Source organism: Oryza brachyantha, chromosome 3 (assembly GCF_000231095.2).
Source record: "Oryza brachyantha chromosome 3, ObraRS2, whole genome shotgun sequence".
NCBI classification, from domain to species: Eukaryota; Viridiplantae; Streptophyta; class Magnoliopsida; order Poales; family Poaceae; genus Oryza; species Oryza brachyantha.
The window spans coordinates 20,518,221-20,537,626 of record NC_023165.2 but is presented as its reverse complement, the minus strand read 5'-3'; the positions used below and the strand labels follow the sequence as shown (position 1 = coordinate 20,537,626).

Genomic DNA, 19,406 nt, shown 5'->3' with positions numbered 1-19,406 from the left:
GACTCACGAGGTTCTCCAGGTGAGGGTTCAGATGTGGACACGGTTAAATATAGTGTCTACATCTTAGACTATAGGTGTAATATTACGAGAAAATTAATAATACGCCAGTTAGTACAGATGTCTTTTACAAAATAACCCAATGCAATCATAAAAATATCACTCCTTATCTAACACTTCTCAATAGAATGCCATTATAGAGTACTTGAAGTTATATTTTATTATTTTTGCATCAAACAGACATGTCAAAGGACTAAAATACCCCTGCTCATTTCTAAATAGAACAGGCAGCATCTGCGGTGCAAAAGGGCACTCAGCCGGTCAGAGCACCCAGTTAACCGGCGCTCAGGACTGCATGAACTCAAAATGAGCACAAAAACATGGACATCACTCAGAAATAATCAATCCCAAACATTCGTCATCACATAATAAACATCAGTTCATAACCAACAAAATATATCTCCATCTCAGCTAACAAATACATCATATAATCAATTTCCAACACTAATAACCAATGAAGTGTCTTTCTCACTATCATTATCTTGAAAAATCCTTAAGATTTGCATTAATCGATGATAGCATGCCGGAGAGAAATGAAATCCCAGAGAGGGGACCCGTACTCATTCTTGTAGAAGGGCAGAGTACACTTTATATGTGGATCTGCACGACGGACACTCTATATGTGGATCTTTACGATGGATGAAAACGGCTCGAAAACGGATAGAAACCACCTCTACTGTTTCCATTTCCATATTATTTTTAGAACCAGAACTAGAATCGGAAACCGTGGATACAAAAACAAAATCGGGTAATATCGAATACGAAAACGGAATGAATACGAAGCAGAGCGAATATGGTATCGAAAATTTATCGGAATATAAAAACACATCAAAATAAGTATTCAAATAATTTCTAAAACAACATATCAAATTCACAAACTAAAATTGAGAACAACACAACATAATGTTGGAGTCAATGGCCGGGAGCCCAGGAGGTGGTGAGGCAGGGGGCGGTGTGGCAGCGTCGGTTGCTCTGGCAGTGAGGCAGGTGGTGGTGTTGGGGGTGGCGAGGTGGCGTTGGCCGATTAGTTGCAGTAATGCAAAGGAGTGGCCAGGCAGCATTGGTGGCAGTGAGGCAAGGGATGGCGGTAGCACACACGACATGGTAGCGGGATGCGGATGTAGGAGCTCGCGGTGAGAATGGAGGTTGGGCAGGTGGACATGGGGGCCAGACGCAGACCTGCCAGGAGCGGCGTCGGCACGAGACAGGGGCCATGCACTGACACATGAACGAGCTGGAGATTAGGGTTGAAATTTAGGTCAGCCTGGCCACTTGGGTTAATGGATTGGGCCATTGGGCCAATTTCTCTTTAGTCTATTACATGCTTCCAAACGGTTATTGTTTCGGCGGACAGTAATTCTACTGTATCTGATTCCGTTTCCGAAAAAATTCCGATTTCAATTCCGTTTCCGAATATTTTCGAAAAAATTCCGTCTGATTGTTTCCGTTTCCGAAAACAGGTTCGAAATCCGAAAAGATTCCAAACCGTTTTCAACCCTATGCACGGCCGGCACGATACTTACCCCCGCAGCCATGCACTGGCGCACGGACGAGTTGGGAATTAGGGTTGAAATTTGGGCCAGCCTGGCCACTTGGGGTTAGTGGATTAGGCCGTTGGGCCAATTTCTCTTTAGTCTATTATATGCTTTCGAATTCCAACAAATTTTCCAGAAATGTTCTGACTAATTCTGTGTTTCGACGGATAGTAATCCTACCGTATCCGATTCCGTTTCTAAAAAATTCTGATTTCAATACCGTTTCCGAATATTTTCAAAAAAACTTATGACCGATTGTTTTCGTTTTTAAAAACAGGTGCAGAATCCAGCAAGATTCCGAACCGTTTTTAATCCTAATGTGCACACTCACACAAAAATATTAGGTCATATTGGTTATATTCATTGTTGGTATATTCTTTGTCAATAATAAAAGAGTATTGGTCGTTTACCTGTTGTAGCTCCTCGACTGTGGAACCGGAGTCCACCCTCACGGTCGCCGCCTAGTTGATGTGCACCGCACGGAGGCCAGCGAGATCGACCACAGACATGCCAGGCCTTGGTGGGCATCACGACGCAGAGTGACCGCACCATGCCCGGCGTCAGGAACCTTGGGTTCCTCTCGGACAATGCCAGCACCGACGTGAACAATGGCGGCGAGGCGTCCCGCGCGACCATGAGCTGGCTAGGCGAATTGGCCAGGGGATGCGGCAGCACCCAGGGGAGAAGAGAAGGCGGCGGTAGCTAATGTGAACTAGGGTTACCGATCTTTCAATATGGTCTGATAATCTCTTGATTTGATGGAGTCGTTATACAACTCGATCCAGCTTTTGAATAAGCATGGCCTTAAGCCCCGCAATCGCAGCACCATGTCTCCTCTGGTTATCAACCATATTGAAATCCGGTTGATCTCACCGAGAAGGCTAATCCCTGCTTGCGAATCGAAGAACACAAACAAGAACAATAAAGAACACAACCAAATTACAGATGAATGATTAAACTCACAAGTTACGGTCTCACAAACCGAACGAACGGTGAAACATTTCTAGATAGATTATTCTAAGCAGAACCCAAGCCCTAACTATGGTGGCGGCTACTAATATATAGAGTTTAGGGTCGTGTAACCCCCCTTACCTAACCCTAATGAACTCCAATATGATACATGACCTAAGGGCCCAAAATTTGGTGACGCAACACCGGGACAGATTCTGAATGTCAACTTGTTTAGACAATTCCTGTCGACTCATAATGAATTTGAACGTGGGACCAGAACCACTAGAAATATTATCTTCTTAGCTTTCCATCCATATAAAGAACGCCTCAATCCGAGTTCATATACGAATTGAGCACCCATTTTAGTGTAGATTGGTTCTGGACTCCGAACCATACTAGAAGTTGACTTAGTTTGGGCCTTCATTTTGAGTTGGACACCTCCTGCTAGTCCTCCACGTCTCTAAGTCCCTCCCTAAGTATCTTCTCCACGCCTCTAAATCCCTCCCTAAGTGTCTTCTTGTAATCTCTATGGTTCCTAACAATAATTAATTTATTAGGTATCAATCTATTTTTAAAATAACTAAAAAGAATACATAGGAATAAGCTCACCTTATCTTTGCAACGAATGAATGATTGCATGCAAGAATGTCATGTTCTCATCCTCCTCTTATTCTTGATAAAATTTCATCCTCGGCGTCAACGGTGCTTCAATGGTCATATTTAAGCATGTCGTGTCCTCGTCAGATTTCCTCTAATTGATATAACTCTTGGATAGATACCACTAAAATTAATTAGCATACAACGGTAAATAAAATTAGCTCTAAAAGTTGCAAAGTATTAAGAGGCGGTCAGGCGGTGCCTAGACAGAAAAGTGCCACACGGAGGCTGGGGGTGAAAACTGAGCGGGCAAAGACGAGTTGGGAGAAAGAGAATCTATGTGTGGGCTGCTATTTTTGCACAAAGAAGCTCATATATTTTTAAGTTCACTGTGATATCACTGTAAACGTAGTTTTTCCTTTAATATATCGTATTTCGTGAAATGATAAGGGCCATTAGAAAAAAACCCTAATGTGCCATCAAGTGGCTAGAAGTCATTTTAGAGATTATATAGATAAATAAGAGTGTTTTGCATATAAAAATAGTTGAAAGCGACCCGTGAGCGGGGTGGTAATATACCCAATCATTTTGTCAACAAATTTTAAGGGTTAGGTTTAAAACAAGTTAAAAATAGATTTATATCGAGTTTTAAGCTAAAAAAATTTTAAGAGTTAAATATGGTTGTGAAAGAACCCAGGCCTTGACCCATTCCCACCCCCTACACATGAGTAGCTGAGAACTGGAAATCCACGGGAAAGTAGTAGTGCAGTATTGTTTTGTTTATTTTCCACGAGGACCTCTTCGTTGATCAACACTTTACACTTAGCTGGTGATCATCGATCGAGCTGCGGAGACCAATCATTTTTCACCCACGGCGAAATCATATGGAAGCAATAAAGTCCTAACCTAGCAAAATTGAACCCACAAACAATCAAACATCAAGCCATCAAAACATGCAAACCTGTTCCTCTTTGTGTGCACTTTGAAGTGGGAACTTATACAAGGGAAATTCTGTTGCCATCCAAACCTGTCTGCACAACTAGATACTGTGCATTCCGATGTTAATCATATATACAACTGCAAAGCTAGCTAGCTGTATCTACTACTTCTGTACATTGTAAACGGGTCTACCCAATGCAATTTGTCAATATGCGGCTACGATCAGCTCCAGAAGCCAGTGACTTCATCTCTTGGAAGACTGCGCTAAAGATCCCGAGGGAAGGGCGAAACTTGTATTGCCGATGAACCAGTAGAGAACCCACTTCAGGTTGCACAGCGTGTATTTTAGTGCCTTCGTCCAGTTGTCGAGTTTATTAAAACTTAAGAAGATTGTATGGCTCCCTACCTTGTCACCTTCAATCCTGCAAACGAAGTTTTTTTTTTTTTTGAATGATACAAGCGAGGTAATTTAAATCAAGAGTGCTGCAAACAACATTGTTTAGCACAAATATCTTCATATGAACCAAAGGAAGAAGTCACAACCACATGATAACCTATATGTTTTAAGTATTTATATGATTGCTATTGAAACCTAAAGCATTTAAATATTTTTTTACTTCCGGTGGAGATGTTCAGTGATAGCTGATGAATATTTTAGTTCAAGTAGAATGCAAAAGGAAGTTGTGCCCTAAGCACGAATCATGCAATTCATATGGTAAACAATTATTCCAACACTATTATGGTACAAGAAACTTACTTATATGGGAGATTCAATGACTTCTCAGGTGGTACATTGTTCTCTTTATCCAAACTAATAGCAAACTCGGCAAATTCTTGCAGGCAAGTCAGAAACCATGTCATGGCTTTGTCAAATCGGCTACTCCAGAATAAATTCACAGGACCAAACCTGAACATAAATGGTGCAGCCTGTTAACTTAGCGTGGCATAATTCTAGTAGTCTACTACTCCACATAAGAACAAATATACAAAATAAACCCCCAGAGGCAATTGTCGAGAAACAGAAGGGCAGCCAATGACAATATTATCATTATAGTATCTATACTTATTTAAAAGAAGGTACAGGTGGTGGTAGTGGATCTGTCACCCCACCTACCTAGTCGTATATTTTTTCAAATTACCCATTGAACATACTAATATTAAGAAACAATCAAATCTAAATAAAATATTATCTATACTTCTTTAAAAGAAGATAGTGGTGATGACACCCCACCTACCTATATTGTAAAATTAACAAATTACTCATTGAACTTACTAATATTAATAAACAATCAAATCTAAATGGATAGCTAGATATAAAATCAAATTAAGGTGAATATTCCCTATAAAAAGATGTATAAAACATTTCATGGAAAATATTTTATTTATTTATTTTAGACAGCAATCACTATATTTTTATCCATAGCAAAAGCACAAACATTCAGCTAATAGTCCCAAAAAAATGCACCACCCAACATAAAATGTGTTCAGTGAAGAGAATTGATAACATGATTCATTTATAAGTCTGGATGAATCAATCATGTCAAAGAAAATTATTACCACTAGATAAGTAATCACTTATGATAAAAGAAGTATAATTTACTTATTATTTCATAAGGGATATCCTAGATTGCTTACTAGCATCAGAATTTTTTGTTCAGAATAATATATTATACCTTTGGAAAAATAAGGAACATTACAAAAACCAATCTTCTACAAGCTTTTTAGAAGAGAATAATAAAGGGAATACATTTTTCAACAGGAAGCTTACAGTTCATATGTATTGTCGTCGATGTCTGTCACTTTTGGATAGCTTCCCATAGGGTGAATCTTAATCCGGTATCTAGATGAATGTTCAGGTCCCCAAAACATAATATAATTTTTGTCAACAACTGTAGTGTACTAAGATTTGTCCTTCTCAATGTATACATCCGATTTAAGTTAAAAATCAACTTAGCAGTATTTGGCACACATGCTTGTTAATGCTACTTATGAGAGAGAACTGCTAAAAACAAATCAAGCAATCCAATAAAAGAGGACTATAATATCCATTCACCCTTAACATCCAACAATATCTTTGCAATTCCTTAACACATACACTCATACCAACTCGATCTCATTTATGCTTGACAATTCTCATAAATGCACAAACTTGTAACCTAAGTAATCATAATACACTCCATAGTAACAAAGGATAATTTGAACACGCGTAGCCATAAAATTCATAGTAACAAAAGGATAAGTCTCATGTGTAGGACTTCTTGAAGAAGAGACATATTTTGAACACCCATAGCCATATAGAAAGAAAAAGCAAACAACTGAATGGAGTAAGAACTAACAACTAAAATGCACTGAAAGTTGCTGGAGGGAAATATCCTGTATGAATTACATCGCAAGAGAATGACCAGAAAACAAATTATAGCAAAAAAACAATTTCATTATGTGTCAAGGATACTGAAATTTTGGCGTGAAGTGCTGGGCCATGGTATGCAACAGTAGAGCAGCCTGTCCCCAAGCAGCATTTATCTCATCCCACTCAACCTAGGAAAAGAGTAACAGAGGGTTGTGTCATTAACACAAAGCATCAACATGAGCATCCCATATACATCTTAAACAGAACTCAAGCAAGGCACTAAAATATAGTGAATGGACTTGATATCTGCACATTTTGTATAATTACCTGTACATTAGGAAGGCGGCCAAGACGAAAGTTGTTTATTGTTCCAATCAATCCATCATGTGAAATATAGAATGCATCATTGAGAACATTTGTACGCTTCAACAATTCTAGATGAACCTGTGAAACTTCTATCTTGGCCAAAACTGCGTCTCTTTCTTCCTGAATAGCGGAGTAAGTGGAAAAAAAATTAGTTATTGGCGCGCAAATGTTTGCAAACAGCCCATAGATAATGAAGTGTGTGTATAAGGAACCAATATATACTATAATATTATTTTCAAGCATGAAGGCAGTGTGAAACATGATAAAACAAACAGTGTGCATTATTCATAAACAATGCTAATTTTTAAAGTGGTTTATCTGTACAAACAAAACATGGGAGCTATAGATTTTATTTATATTGCTTTAGCTATTGAGCATATGACAAATCTGGAATACAGTGCATTTGGTTGTTCTATGTTCTTCTAGAAAATAGCAATGTTTCTAGGTTTTGGTACTAACAAGAAGTTGAAATATCGCATCAAGAAAATAGTGGGCTGTTATTATGATAAGTAAATATTTATAGGTCCTGTAGTAGGTACATACCTGGTGAGATGTCAACTGAAACTGAAAGCTATTGAGATCATGGCAATACCTGTTTCAAAAATATGGTACATCAGATTTGTTTAACAAGTAACTGGAGCTTTACAAATAACATGAGCTAACCAAATAGTCCAGATTACACAAAGCTACGAGAGCAATTGTTGTAGTAATATAGCAAAAATGTGTATGGGATGTATTATGTTATTATTCCCATATAGTGACATATTCTGATGCCAAATTTCCAATCATATTGAATGGCACACTGACACTAATTGAATAATTGAAACAACATGTCTAGCTTCAGGTGACAGATATGGTTATTACCTCCGTTCCAAAATATAAGCATTTCTAGTATCCAAATTTTGTACCACAATATAAGCATTTATGCGTTGATTCCCATAGTTCCAATCATTTGAATGATTGCCAAGCCAATAAGGTCTTGGAAAAGGAATCTAAGCAATTCAAAATTCAAAATTGATCACTGAAATGGCTGGAAATGAATCTTTTGATCCCCTTAGTATTTGCTAAACAACCTAGAAATGCTTATATTTTGGAAAGTACTGAGTATATACTAATGTTTTCAATATAACAGTTGTATTCATAGTCTATAACAATGTAACAACTCATCAGAACCAAAAAGAAGAATGTTCAGGTCGAGAGCACCCTGCAAGTATGCACATGCACACCCAAATGTGATTTATAACAATTTAAGACTGCATCCTGATTATTGTAATGAAACTTCAGAATTAATAATAAGGTCATTCAATAAAGGATAATATGGAAAGGTTAATTAAAAAAGCTAACCTTTCTTCCAGTTCTTCGAACTGTTTAGATTTTGTTTCAAGACCCTTCATCTCAGAACAAATTTCTGAATATTTCTTTTCAGCTTCCTCAATAGCAGATTTAAGTTTCCTTTCTTCTTCCTCAATCTGAAATGGCAGAACACAGAGTTGTATATTTAGTTCCATGAAAATCATGAATGCTGACCAATCAGAGGTACTTATTCTACCTTTTCACTTAAGAAAGGTTTTCTGTTCCCATCGTTTCGCATTTTATAGGAAAAAGCGAAAACGCGTTTTTACAAACAAAAAATAATTTGCAGGTAAAACTAAATGTCGATAGCGACTCAAAAGCGAAATGTGTAAAATAAATCATAATAAAAAAACCACAAAATCAAGTCTAAAATTAGGTTCTAAAATTTAAACTTTGGTTTATAAACAGTTGCAATTGCGAAACGATGGGAGCCTTCTACAGAACAAGTAGGCAACTTCTTCAGGAACTGTAAGTCTTTATAAGTATGAAAGGATTCTCTTACACTGAAGTTAAAAAGGAATTATTTTTTTCATTTAAAACATTGTGTCTATGTGTTTAATCTTTCAAAAGAAATTAATCATCTAGTACCTTAATTATTTTTCTTAGAGAAGCAATCTGTTTGTCATGCATTTTATGATGTCATTATCACTATTTGAGTATCTGACCATAAATATATAAGAAAGACTATCACCTTTTGTTTCTCCTTCTGAAAGTCAGCTTCACTGAGGATATTGTAGGTTTCCTCCTCCAGACGTTGAAGACATGCCTCATAAGCTTTAATGTCAGTATTAACATCTTCAATTTCCTTATCCATTTTATCAGACAGTACCCTCATACAGTCCAGACAGAGTGGCTGTTCAATCTACAAGTATGTTCCAGATTATCACCAGTGTTGACATTGTCTCTCAAAATTTACTACTAACATATGGCAATGAACCCTCAACATACAGTAGAAAAAACATGTAATCAGATGCAATAATTGCATAAGCTGGTAAATGGAAAATTAGGTAAAATGACAGAAATGGCAAAAGTACATGTGCTCATTGAATACAGAGACATCTTAGACAAGTCATTGTAGTACCTGTGTTTGTGATGTAGCAATCTCAAATGCCCGTTTTAATACAGTCACGCTAGAGTGGAAATTATTTCCTGGCAACGGGCTACTGGAGTTCATGCTTGTTGGTGACAACTGCGCACTGCCTCCTTCAGAGCCAGAAATCTTGTATATGGATGCGGCAGCAGGTGGAAGCACTATATATGACCCCTCCATCGCCCTTGTGGGCCGGTTAGGTTCGGTACGAGGGACTGCTGCACTTGGTGGCCGTGGGGGAATTCCATGGCCGTGTGATCTATTTTGCTTAGACAGCACTACATAAGAATTGTCCATCCTGCTAGCCCCCATAACGCCGCCTTGAAAAGAAGACGCATTCATACCTGCATTGATAAACTTCTCATGGTAAGTAACACGGTAGTACTTCATAGCATTTCAACCATGCCCCCCCCCCCCCAAAAAAAAAAAAAAAAATCCCCCCAGATAATGCGATGTTGATACCATAACATAATCTCTCCCAATTTCCTGGCTAATGAGATGTTGGTGCAAATCACAAAACCTCCCTCTACACAGCGTCGACAGCGATTCCAATTCGAATCGGTGGAGTCACGAAGGCTCAGTAAAGGGAAAGGAAGCGAATCAATCAGTTTGAGGTAAGGGTATACCAGAGACGGCGTGAGCGGGGAGCTTATCGGTGAAGGACTCCACGCCGACGACGACGAGCGCGCGGTGGCACTCCTGGCACTTGAACCGCGGCAGCGACGGGTCCACCGCCGCCGCACCGCCCTTATCGCCCGCAGCGGCGGGCGCAGGGGGCTTCATCTCGCCGCGGCAGGCAACCGCACCCTGCAATCATCCACGAATCCGCACCATTCACACAACCAGGGAGTTGTCCAAACAAAAATCAATCCCTCCAACCAAAAAGCTCCGAAATAGCCGACGAGCTGCAATCCCCACGCTTACCCGATCCGAAGAGCCGGCAGGAACTCCCTGGAGAGAAGTACCCGCGGGAAAAATCGTGCGACAGCAGCCTCCCGCGTCGGCGGCGAGGAGCGAGGGGGGGGGGGGCTTGCGCGCAGGAGAGAAGGAGCAGAAGCCGCGGCCGCGGTTGCGAGGAAGGCAACGGCGGCCGGAGCGGCGGAATCGCCGGTAGGGGTAGCGTGCGTGCGTGCGTGCGTGCGGTTCGTTCGACGGTTTCGTGACGTGAAAGCTGTGAAGTCTGTGCGGGGAGGGCTTGGACGTGGGCCCGTGCATGACGACGCGGGCTGTGCGCGTGTGTGGGCTGCGTGGGCCGGGAAATGAAGAGAGGCCGAGATGGTTAGCTTGTGTGTCTGGAGTTTTATCGCTACATCCGTCAAAAAACATCATTTTCGGTTTATACGTTCACCATCCGTCTCATTTAAAAAAGTATAAAAAACTTTTTTAAAAAAATCATATGTAAATTATTATTTATGTTTTATCATCTAATAAATAAAAATATTAATTGCAGAAAATTTTAAAAGACGAAGAGTCAAATATCGTATCCAAAAACTAAAAATGAACTTTATCAAGGGAGTATATCTTACATAGTTTCGTAGCTACTCTCTCTTTTTTTATCTGACTAGGATATTGCCGATGCGTTGCAATATAGTTATAGATGAAAAATAAACATTTGACTAGTATATTGCTCATACGTAACAAAATAATTAATAATTATATAATTTTTAGTAAGACAAATGGTCAGCAAAAATCGATGGTCTCATTAAATATGAAGAGGAATATAGTAATTGATTAGCATTAATCAGCCATCATCCATCATCCACTACTTCACCATTAACCAATCATCATTAGTTGTTATTGAGGGTGTTATCATTCTAACACCATTATCTTTCCGTTGATAACCCATGAACTAATGACATAGTTAATTCTTTTGGTAAGCACATTATTTAATGACTATGTTAAATTGACAATTCGAATGATGATCTCTATAGAAATCTTTTTTGTGCATCCAGGCAAAGTCAAAGGATCGCAATCCCCTACATGTGTTGTGCAATCAATCCCCTATATTTGTTGTGTAGTGCTGTCAGTCGAGCGACATCAGATAGCATGAAGTGGCAGCTAAAATATGATGAATACTTATTTTCTGCAAGCTCTAAAGATAATTGATATTTTTTTCCAATAGGAAAGTTACTTAGAAAGATATGCAAATATCAGGAAACCTAGGTATTGCAAAAACTGAAATAACAAGTTTGTTTTGTACTCCACAAATTTCTTTGTGTATACCCCTATGCAAAAGGCAAATATACAACAAAAAAGTCCACATGTGTTACATGCCAGCAAATATACAATCGAAGCTTCCTAGTCTCTTTTGTTTGAGAGTTGCAACATATAAATTATTGTTAATATGACATAGTTTTATTTTATTTTCCTGACTCAGTTGTTAGTAAGTTGCAAAAACCTTGCCAAAAAAATGACAAGAGTAATCTTTACATATTTAGAATTCCGAAAATTCACAATGGGCCACATCGTCACCCGTAACTTTGTATGCTACAACAAAAACAGAAGTGCATGTACTAAACAGTATGTGCATATAATAAAGTTCTAAAGGTTATACAATGCGCAGAGCCCTTGAAAATTATGAGCTCAGACTTCCAGAGAGAGTGGCACTTCCATGGAACCTGCATGCACAAATAAATCAGGAGTAAGTTTCCAGTAGAATCAATACTACAAGAACTAAATTTTACAAGCTAAACAAAGTTATATAAACATAGAACTGGTAAAGAAAGCACACATCCAGTAGACCAGCAAAAAATGCATCCAATTTATCCTGAATGCATGGGAATTACATTCAGCATAACAGAATTAATGCATACATCTAGTATCACCAGGCCATCAAGATCTGTAGCTCGGACCAAAATTTAGCCCTGCACAGTTATATGATCTTCCTTATCAATGAAAATGCATGCTAGTTAAACATATATATCTATCTCAATGTGACATCCATCCTGCCCAAAAAAATAGTTTATGCATACAAACCTTGAAACTTCAAAGTAGCTACAGGGATTGGAGTTGGGCAAAACTTTGTTGAATTTAGTTCATAGCTTCTCCCAAGAAAAGATCCAAAATATCAATTAAGTTAGTTCACTTTAGTTATGCCAGTTATAACTAAATTTGTTGCTTTAAAATGTCAAATTCATGAGCAAAGACACAACTCTAAATTTGTTGCTTTAAAAGGGAGGAAAGCGACAAAGTGCAGGTGATACCGGCTTCATGATAGGTCTGTAAAATTTTGGATAATAATAATAACTTCCTAAGTAAGAGCTAATTAATTTTGTATTCGTAAAATATTGACCTAAAGTAGCATCTCTGCAAGCGTGAAGTCCTGGGGAATTGGCAGTACATGACCAATTGACCAAAGCACCATTCACATCCATCGGTGATGTGCAGCATCTGACGTTGTCGAAAGGGATCTCTTCTTGTTGATAATGTTGTGGCTATAGAAAATATATGATTCATAGGTGCAGCAAAATGATTGTTAGTTCAAAAAAATTTAGTTTGTTAAAAATAATACAATCACTGCGTTTGTTAATCAATCTATATGGATGTAGAATGTAACACTTTTAAGTATTTGAACAATACATACAGATCAATTCTTATTGAACTTAATTGAACAATCAGCCACTATTTGGCCACTGGATACAGTAATTTGAAGGAATTCCCTGTTTATTAGCAAGGAAGTTATGAGTAGACATCACTAATTTGTAAATTTGTTGAAGCAAAATAACCGATAAACTCAAAAAAAAAACCAGCTGTCAATCCTAATAGGCCACACAGCTCTATTTCTTGAATATGACTCAACAATATAGGTAGCAGCATATTCCTTCTATACCCCTAGAAGATCAAGAAAGAAAATATATTTTCTTTGGCATGACATCACTGGTCTAACAACCTAATAAAACAATAAAATGAGATCACATTTCTTACAGTAGATCCATGTAAATGGTTCAGAAACCTAAAAACGATTCGATGAAAGAATAAAATGGTTCAGAAACCTTGATTGCATCCTTGACCTCACAACCTGAAAAAGATCCATGTAAATAAAGGAAAATGAACACATGAATAAAGTAGAAGGCAAGTTACTAATAGGTCGGTGGGATGCACCAGTACTTAAGTACATATAATTTGATCCAACCATTGATATAAATCTTACCATTTGAATTACCAAACTACATAGAACAAAATTCCTACCTTCAGATATTACCTGTCATCGGCATTCGAACAAAAATACATAGTTCCACCTACACCCATATATTTTGTTATATGAAGTGGAACATACATTACGAAGATAATAATTTCCAGCTTAAATAGAATAACCATAGAGTTAAGCAATTTTTAATCTGCTAGACATCATAGCTAACAACACCGCATTCAGATATGAGTCTTACACATAAATGTTTTAATCATTATTTATCGTGTAACAAAGAAAGTAACCTGGTGGAGCTACGAACGTCGTATACATACATCAGTGGGTACATGTGCTTCTCCCTTTTGTGCAAATATACTGACAAATGGTCAAATGTTCAGGTTATAGTATTGGATTCCACGGCTCCAGAACCCCCTAGCCTTACTATCTACACAACAAAGTACATTAATCAAAATTAAAAATACCTGCTAACATGCGGCATAATCTTACCTTGTGAATTCGTTTGTGATCTCAACAGAGAAAACAATAAAGGTACCAACAGAAGATTAGGAACTATACTTACACTTTGTTTATTCTCTACCAAATCAGTGTGACATTCTGCAAATCGTAAGAACGCAGGGCCATCAAATCAGCTAGCTAACCGATTGCAGGCTCTGGATAAAGCTTACTGACATTTGCCTCCTGCGGAGTGAACCCCTCTACCATTTCCTCCATCCGGGCGTGCAACGGTTAGGGTGCCATCTTGGAGCGGAGGTTCAACTCGGGGGCGGTCGATGGAGCACTGAGGGCGACCACCATGCAGCGACTTGGTTGGAACGGCGAGGAAACATTGGAGCAGAGGAGGGGCGATGATTGTGTCGATGGATTGGAGTGGGGTTCGGTGGCAGTTTGGATGATTGGATCAACATAGATTTAAGACGACGGAATTTGTGGGAGCTGTTTGTGGGGATTTTGTTTGCTAGGAGCTGTCACCGGGTGTGGGCCACACATAGATCGGAGGTATATCCTGCGTAGGATTGCTAGAGAGAAACATAGTAAGAAGATTTGAACTGTGACAATCCCATGGTTGTGGATTGATAAGTAAAAGTTTGTGTAGATTTTGCTGGGTGTGCGTAGAAAAAATATAACTCACGCTTTTTATATTAGTATAGATATAGATAAATGCACATCACTCATAGTATCATGAGTCTTGGATTTTATTCGACTTAATTGATTTAAATGGATCAATTAATCAATTACATCTAATAGCTAGTAAGATTTACTCGACTATGGTTTAGTCTTAGAACCATACATCATCGTTCACATGTGCATTGGGTTAGTGTTGGTCTGATGTTTAAACTTTAACAATTAGGAGCTTGTTTACGTTTTTTTTAAAAAAAATTGGAGCATACCTGGGGCTTTGATGATGGGCATGTAGGAAAGCACGGCGTTCATCGGACGGACGGACGGACGTCGATCTGGACCGTCCACAGTCAGATGGACGTCCAGAATCCATCGAGCCGTACCCCGTGACGTAGGCGGTGACTAAGCGGACCTCAGCTCCCGAACGCGTGCGGCGCCGCCGTCCAGTAGCCTACCGTGCGGCGAAGGACAAAACAAAACACGCAGCTTAGCCACAAGGCGCGCACACCAACACACACAAAGGCCACATCGAGCGGCGCCGTAGAAACCAAAGTCCTTCCAGATTAGCAACTTTAAAAATCAATGGAATTGTCAACGGTGCAACCAATGGGTTCAGATCGATGACACCAATTAGCATATGCTAATACAGTAATACCAAGCAAAAAGAAAAACAAAATTCGAATACAAAGCCACAAGAAAATTTTACGTCTCTTACGAGGAAGATATATATCTGTTATTATATATAAAAACAAATCGTAATACGTTTGTATAAATACGGGCTGGCCAAGCGCCAAGAGAAGCGCCCAATTAACCCTTTAATTAGGAGGTAATTAGCTAAGCAAGCTCAAGGGAGGGAGGCGGCAATGGAGGGAGAGAAGAAGAAGAAGCAGAGCGAGGTGGTGCTGCTGAACTGCAAGTGGAGCATGTTCGGCAACCGCGTCCGCATCGCGCTGAAGAGGAAGGGCGTCGCCTACGAGGAGAGGCCGGAGAACCTCGCCGCCAAGAGCGCGCTGCTGCTCTCCTCCAACCCCGTCCACGGCAAGATCCCCGTCCTCATCGTCGACGGCAGGGCGGTGTGCGAGTCGCTCGTCATCCTCGAGTTCATCGATGAGGCCTTCGCCGGGGCCGGCGAATCGCTGCTCCCCGCCGGCGCGCACGACCGCGCGCAGGCCAGGTTCTGGGCGTCGTACGTCGACACCAAGCTGGCGGAGTGCGCCGGGAGGGTGTGGAGGTCGCCGGCGGGCGCGGCGGGGGCGGCGGCGGTGGAGGAGGCGAGGGAGGGGCTGGTGGCGGCGCTGAGGACGCTGGAGGCGGAGCTCGGCGGGAAGGCGTACTTCGGCGGCGAGGCGCTCGGGTACGTGGACGTGGCGCTGGCGCCCTTCACGCCGTGGTTCCTGACGTACGAGCGGTTCGGCCGGTTCGCCGTGGCGGAGGAGTGCCCGGCGCTGGCGGCGTGGGCGGAGCGGTGCCTCCGGGAGAACGCGTGCGTGGCGGCGTCGCTGCCGGAGCCCGAGCACGTGTACCAGTTCGCCTGTGCCATGAGGAAGCACTTCGGTCTCGACGGCTAACAAGCTCGCCGGCGATCACCCGACCGGCCGGCCGGCCAGCCGGTGCAAATAAACAACATATGTGCTCTGCATGCATACGCCATCGTGGATGCATGCGTGCATGTATATTGTTTCCTCGATCATTTTCGCATCTCATCATCAGAGTCGTTTCATTGTTTTTGGTGTTATAAGTTTGCGCATTCTAATTTACTTGGCTATTCGACACATATTTATCGGTGTGTTCTTAAATTTGTGGTGGTGGTGTAACTTAAATCTCTGAGTTTGTTTTTCGGGTCTTGTTGGATGCTGGATCAAGGATGTGATCATCTGAAGATGTTGTACTGTAGGTGTATCTGGTGTTTTCATTTTCAAATTTCAAAATAATAAAAAGTCGGCGTTCAAATTGTTACGTTACTGTCTGGTTGATGCCGGATATTCATGCATATTACGGAGTATTTTGTTTTAGCTAAGCATATCGCCGAGTGATGATGACAAGTAAACAACAATTAATGGCCAAATTATAGTCCCTATCAGCATGGCCAGTACACAAAAGTCTACACGACGGAATTTTGTCCTGGATGGCATGCGTACGTCCGCCTCCGCTCGTCTGCTCGCTGGCGCCGTTCCTCCATGTTGCTTCGTGCACCAACGCCGGCAGGCGCCACGCACTGCTCGCCGGCGTCGTCTTCTTCATGCTCCTCCACGCTGCTTGCCGGCGGTGATCTCTCGCCCGCGCTATCCCTCGCCATGCAGCGCCAATAGTATCATCTAATTTATAGCGTACATATTCTATTTGAACGTTCCCGTAGTCGTAATGTTGCCAGTATGTTACCGAATTTAATAGGCAAATCAACGGCCCATGACTAGCTGGGCCAAGCCGAAGTCCCAAACAAGCAATTTAATTTTGTCCTACTCGTTCTTTTTTTTTTTTTTGTGAACTTCTCCTACTCGTTTCTTTTCGAGTGCAGTTAGGAGAAAAAGGACTGACATACTACTCCCGTAGACTGTATAGTCTTTCGATTGCACATCGACTTAGGGATTATTTAGTTTGCAAATTTTTTAAAAAACATCTTATCAAGTTTTTAACACACGTTTGAAGTATTAAACGTAGTCTAATTACCAAATAAATTTCAGATTCTGCCTGGAAACCACGAGACGAATCTTTTGAGTCTAATTAATCTATTATTAGCATATGTTGGTTACTGTAGCACTTATGGCTAATCATGCACTAATTAGTCTTAAAAAATTCGTCTCGCGATTTTTACATAACTGTGCAATTAGTATTTTGGTTCATCTATGTTTAATGCTTTATTTAGATATCCAAAAATTCGATATGATGTTTTTGGAGAAACTTTTTGGAAACTAAACATGGCCTTATCGAGCAGACGAGCACCATAGACTGCTGGACCTAGGGTTAGGATTAATCCCCTCGATCAGCTCTCCTACCAGGTGATTAGAGCATTATAAGAGCAAGTTTAATATTATAGCCAACTACTGGTTCTAATTTTTTTATAGTCAATCTAATAGCCAACTCATATAATAGTTACCTCCAAAACATCAATACATGGTCTCACATGTCATATACATATTTTGTCCTGGAGCCCGTGTACAGCTGGCTATAAATTAGTAGCTCACTTCTTTTCTCTCTCCCCTCTTATCTCTTTAAAATATGCTTATAGCTGGCTTATAGCATGTTATTGTACCTGCTCTAAGTAGCTCAACCAAATTTAATTATCTATGTTGCTATTTAGATAGTCATCTAATATCTAATATAGATATTCTCTTGATATTAGTTATCACTTTAAGGTAACATCTATATCGTATTATCCATATATATTTTATTAATATTTTATCACCATTTCATCTTATATTGTTTTTATATAGAATAAGATAAAGTATCTGTAATTGCACCTTTTTCCTTATATACAATATTTTTTGAACGGAGAATGAGATTGAGTATCTAATGCTCAACATGCTACTGCAGATTTTTTTAATTTTTAAACTATTTTAATAAATAATTTTATTACTAAACCTTAGAAAAAAATATTTTCACCGTATTAACCTTTTGGTCACGCCACCAATATTAGTGTGGCAGGATAACGCTGTCACACAGAGTATTTGGTGTGACAGGCTTGCCATGCCATTGTCACCGGTATGGCAAGACAATGCTACCACGCCTGTGTCGATGGCGTGGCAAGCCTGCCACGCCAAATACTCTGTGTGTAATATTATCTTGCCACGTCATCAACATTGGCGTGGCCAAAATATTCATAGAGTAAAAATATTTTTCTCCGAGGTTTAGTAATAAAATTATTTATTAAAACAGTTTTAAAAAAATTTGATACTGCACACTTAGGCTCTGTTTAGTTTGCAAAAAGAAAATTTTTAGGTGTCATTTTTAGACACAAATGAAAAAACGAATTTCATAGCTCGTCGGAAAAACGCGAGATGAATCTTTTAAGTCTATTCAATCCGTCATTAGCACATGTAAGTTACTGTAACACTTATGACTAATCATGGACTAGTTAGGTTCAAAAGATTTGTCTCACAATTTTCCTCCTAATTATGCAATTAGTTTTTTCATCTATGTTTAATGCTCCATTTAAGTGTCCAAAGAGTCGATGTGATGTTTTTGTAAAAAAATTTAGGAAATAAACATGCCCTTGTTTTAGATAATGGTCTTTGTCATGTTCCTCTCTACTATCATTGACTAGAAAAAAGTAAAGGGGACCGCTACCATACGAGATCCTGTTTTAAAACGGGATGATTCAAACAAGGTATCAAACATGATATCTCGTTGGTATCAGATCTGATACTAGAAACGAGATGATTTCAATGAGGTATCAAACACGATACCTTATCAGTATCAGATCTGATACTGAAAACGAGATGATTATGACGAGGTATCAAATAAGATACCAAATCGGTATTAAATATGATACTGGAAACGAGATGATTCTGATAAGGTATCAAACATGATACCTCCTAAGTACCAGATTTGATACTGAACAGGGTAATTTTAACGAGATATTAAACATGATATCTCATCGGTATCAGATTTGATACCACATCAGTACCATGTGATATCAGTACGGTAACATCTGATACTCGGGTTAGTAAAATTCAAAAGCTGCTGAATCCACGTCGCCGCGGCCGACACCGCAGTTGTCGTCGACCGTCGCTAGCTGCTCCTAGCCACCGCTGTTGTCATCGTCGCTACCGCATCCACCATCAACCGCTGCTGGCTACTCTGGTCGTCGTCGTCATCGTCCTCGCTGCCGTAGTCGTCACCACCGTCATCGTCATCGCGTGGCCTACACCGACCACGTGTCGGCCGATGGCTAGCCCCTGGTGC

General features: G+C 40.0%; 2 protein-coding genes across 2 annotated transcripts; one reads left to right on the top strand and one right to left on the bottom strand.

Annotated features, from left to right (window-relative positions):
• Positions 1-4,157: 4,157 nt before the first annotated feature.
• On the bottom strand, positions 4,158-10,364 carry LOC102716581 (beclin-1-like protein). The gene is made up of 11 exons (XM_040522686.1): positions 10,163-10,364; positions 9,865-10,045; positions 9,230-9,582; positions 8,840-9,010; positions 8,140-8,264; positions 7,339-7,387; positions 6,757-6,915; positions 6,532-6,617; positions 5,848-5,919; positions 4,837-4,986; positions 4,158-4,501 (listed from the first exon to the last, which is right to left on the bottom strand). The coding sequence occupies exons 2-11, from the start codon at positions 10,019-10,021 to the stop codon at positions 4,324-4,326; spliced, it is 1,500 nt and encodes a 499-aa protein (XP_040378620.1). The 5' UTR covers positions 10,022-10,045; positions 10,163-10,364; the 3' UTR covers positions 4,158-4,323.
• Positions 10,365-15,323: 4,959 nt separating this feature from the next.
• On the top strand, positions 15,324-16,444 carry LOC121053960 (probable glutathione S-transferase parA). Its single transcript, XM_040522665.1, has one exon. The coding sequence runs from the start codon at positions 15,368-15,370 to the stop codon at positions 16,070-16,072; it is 705 nt and encodes a 234-aa protein (XP_040378599.1). The 5' UTR covers positions 15,324-15,367; the 3' UTR covers positions 16,073-16,444.
• Positions 16,445-19,406: the final 2,962 nt, after the last annotated feature.

What these genes read in the sequence shown, in the direction of transcription:
- LOC102716581 (XM_040522686.1), bottom strand. Translation starts at nt 10,021, where the DNA reads ATGAAGCCCCCTGCGCCCGCCGCTGCGGGCGATAAGGGCGGTGCGGCG. An exon ending in GACGACAATACATATGAACT is followed by an intron (nt 4,987 to 5,847) that starts GTAAGCTTCCTG and finishes ATTTATGTTCAG; the next exon opens with GTTTGGTCCTGTGAATTTAT. An exon ending in TCATTGAATCTCCCATATAA is followed by an intron (nt 4,502 to 4,836) that starts GTAAGTTTCTTG and finishes CTTCGTTTGCAG; the next exon opens with GATTGAAGGTGACAAGGTAG.
- LOC121053960 (XM_040522665.1), top strand. Translation starts at nt 15,368, where the DNA reads ATGGAGGGAGAGAAGAAGAAGAAGCAGAGCGAGGTGGTGCTGCTGAAC.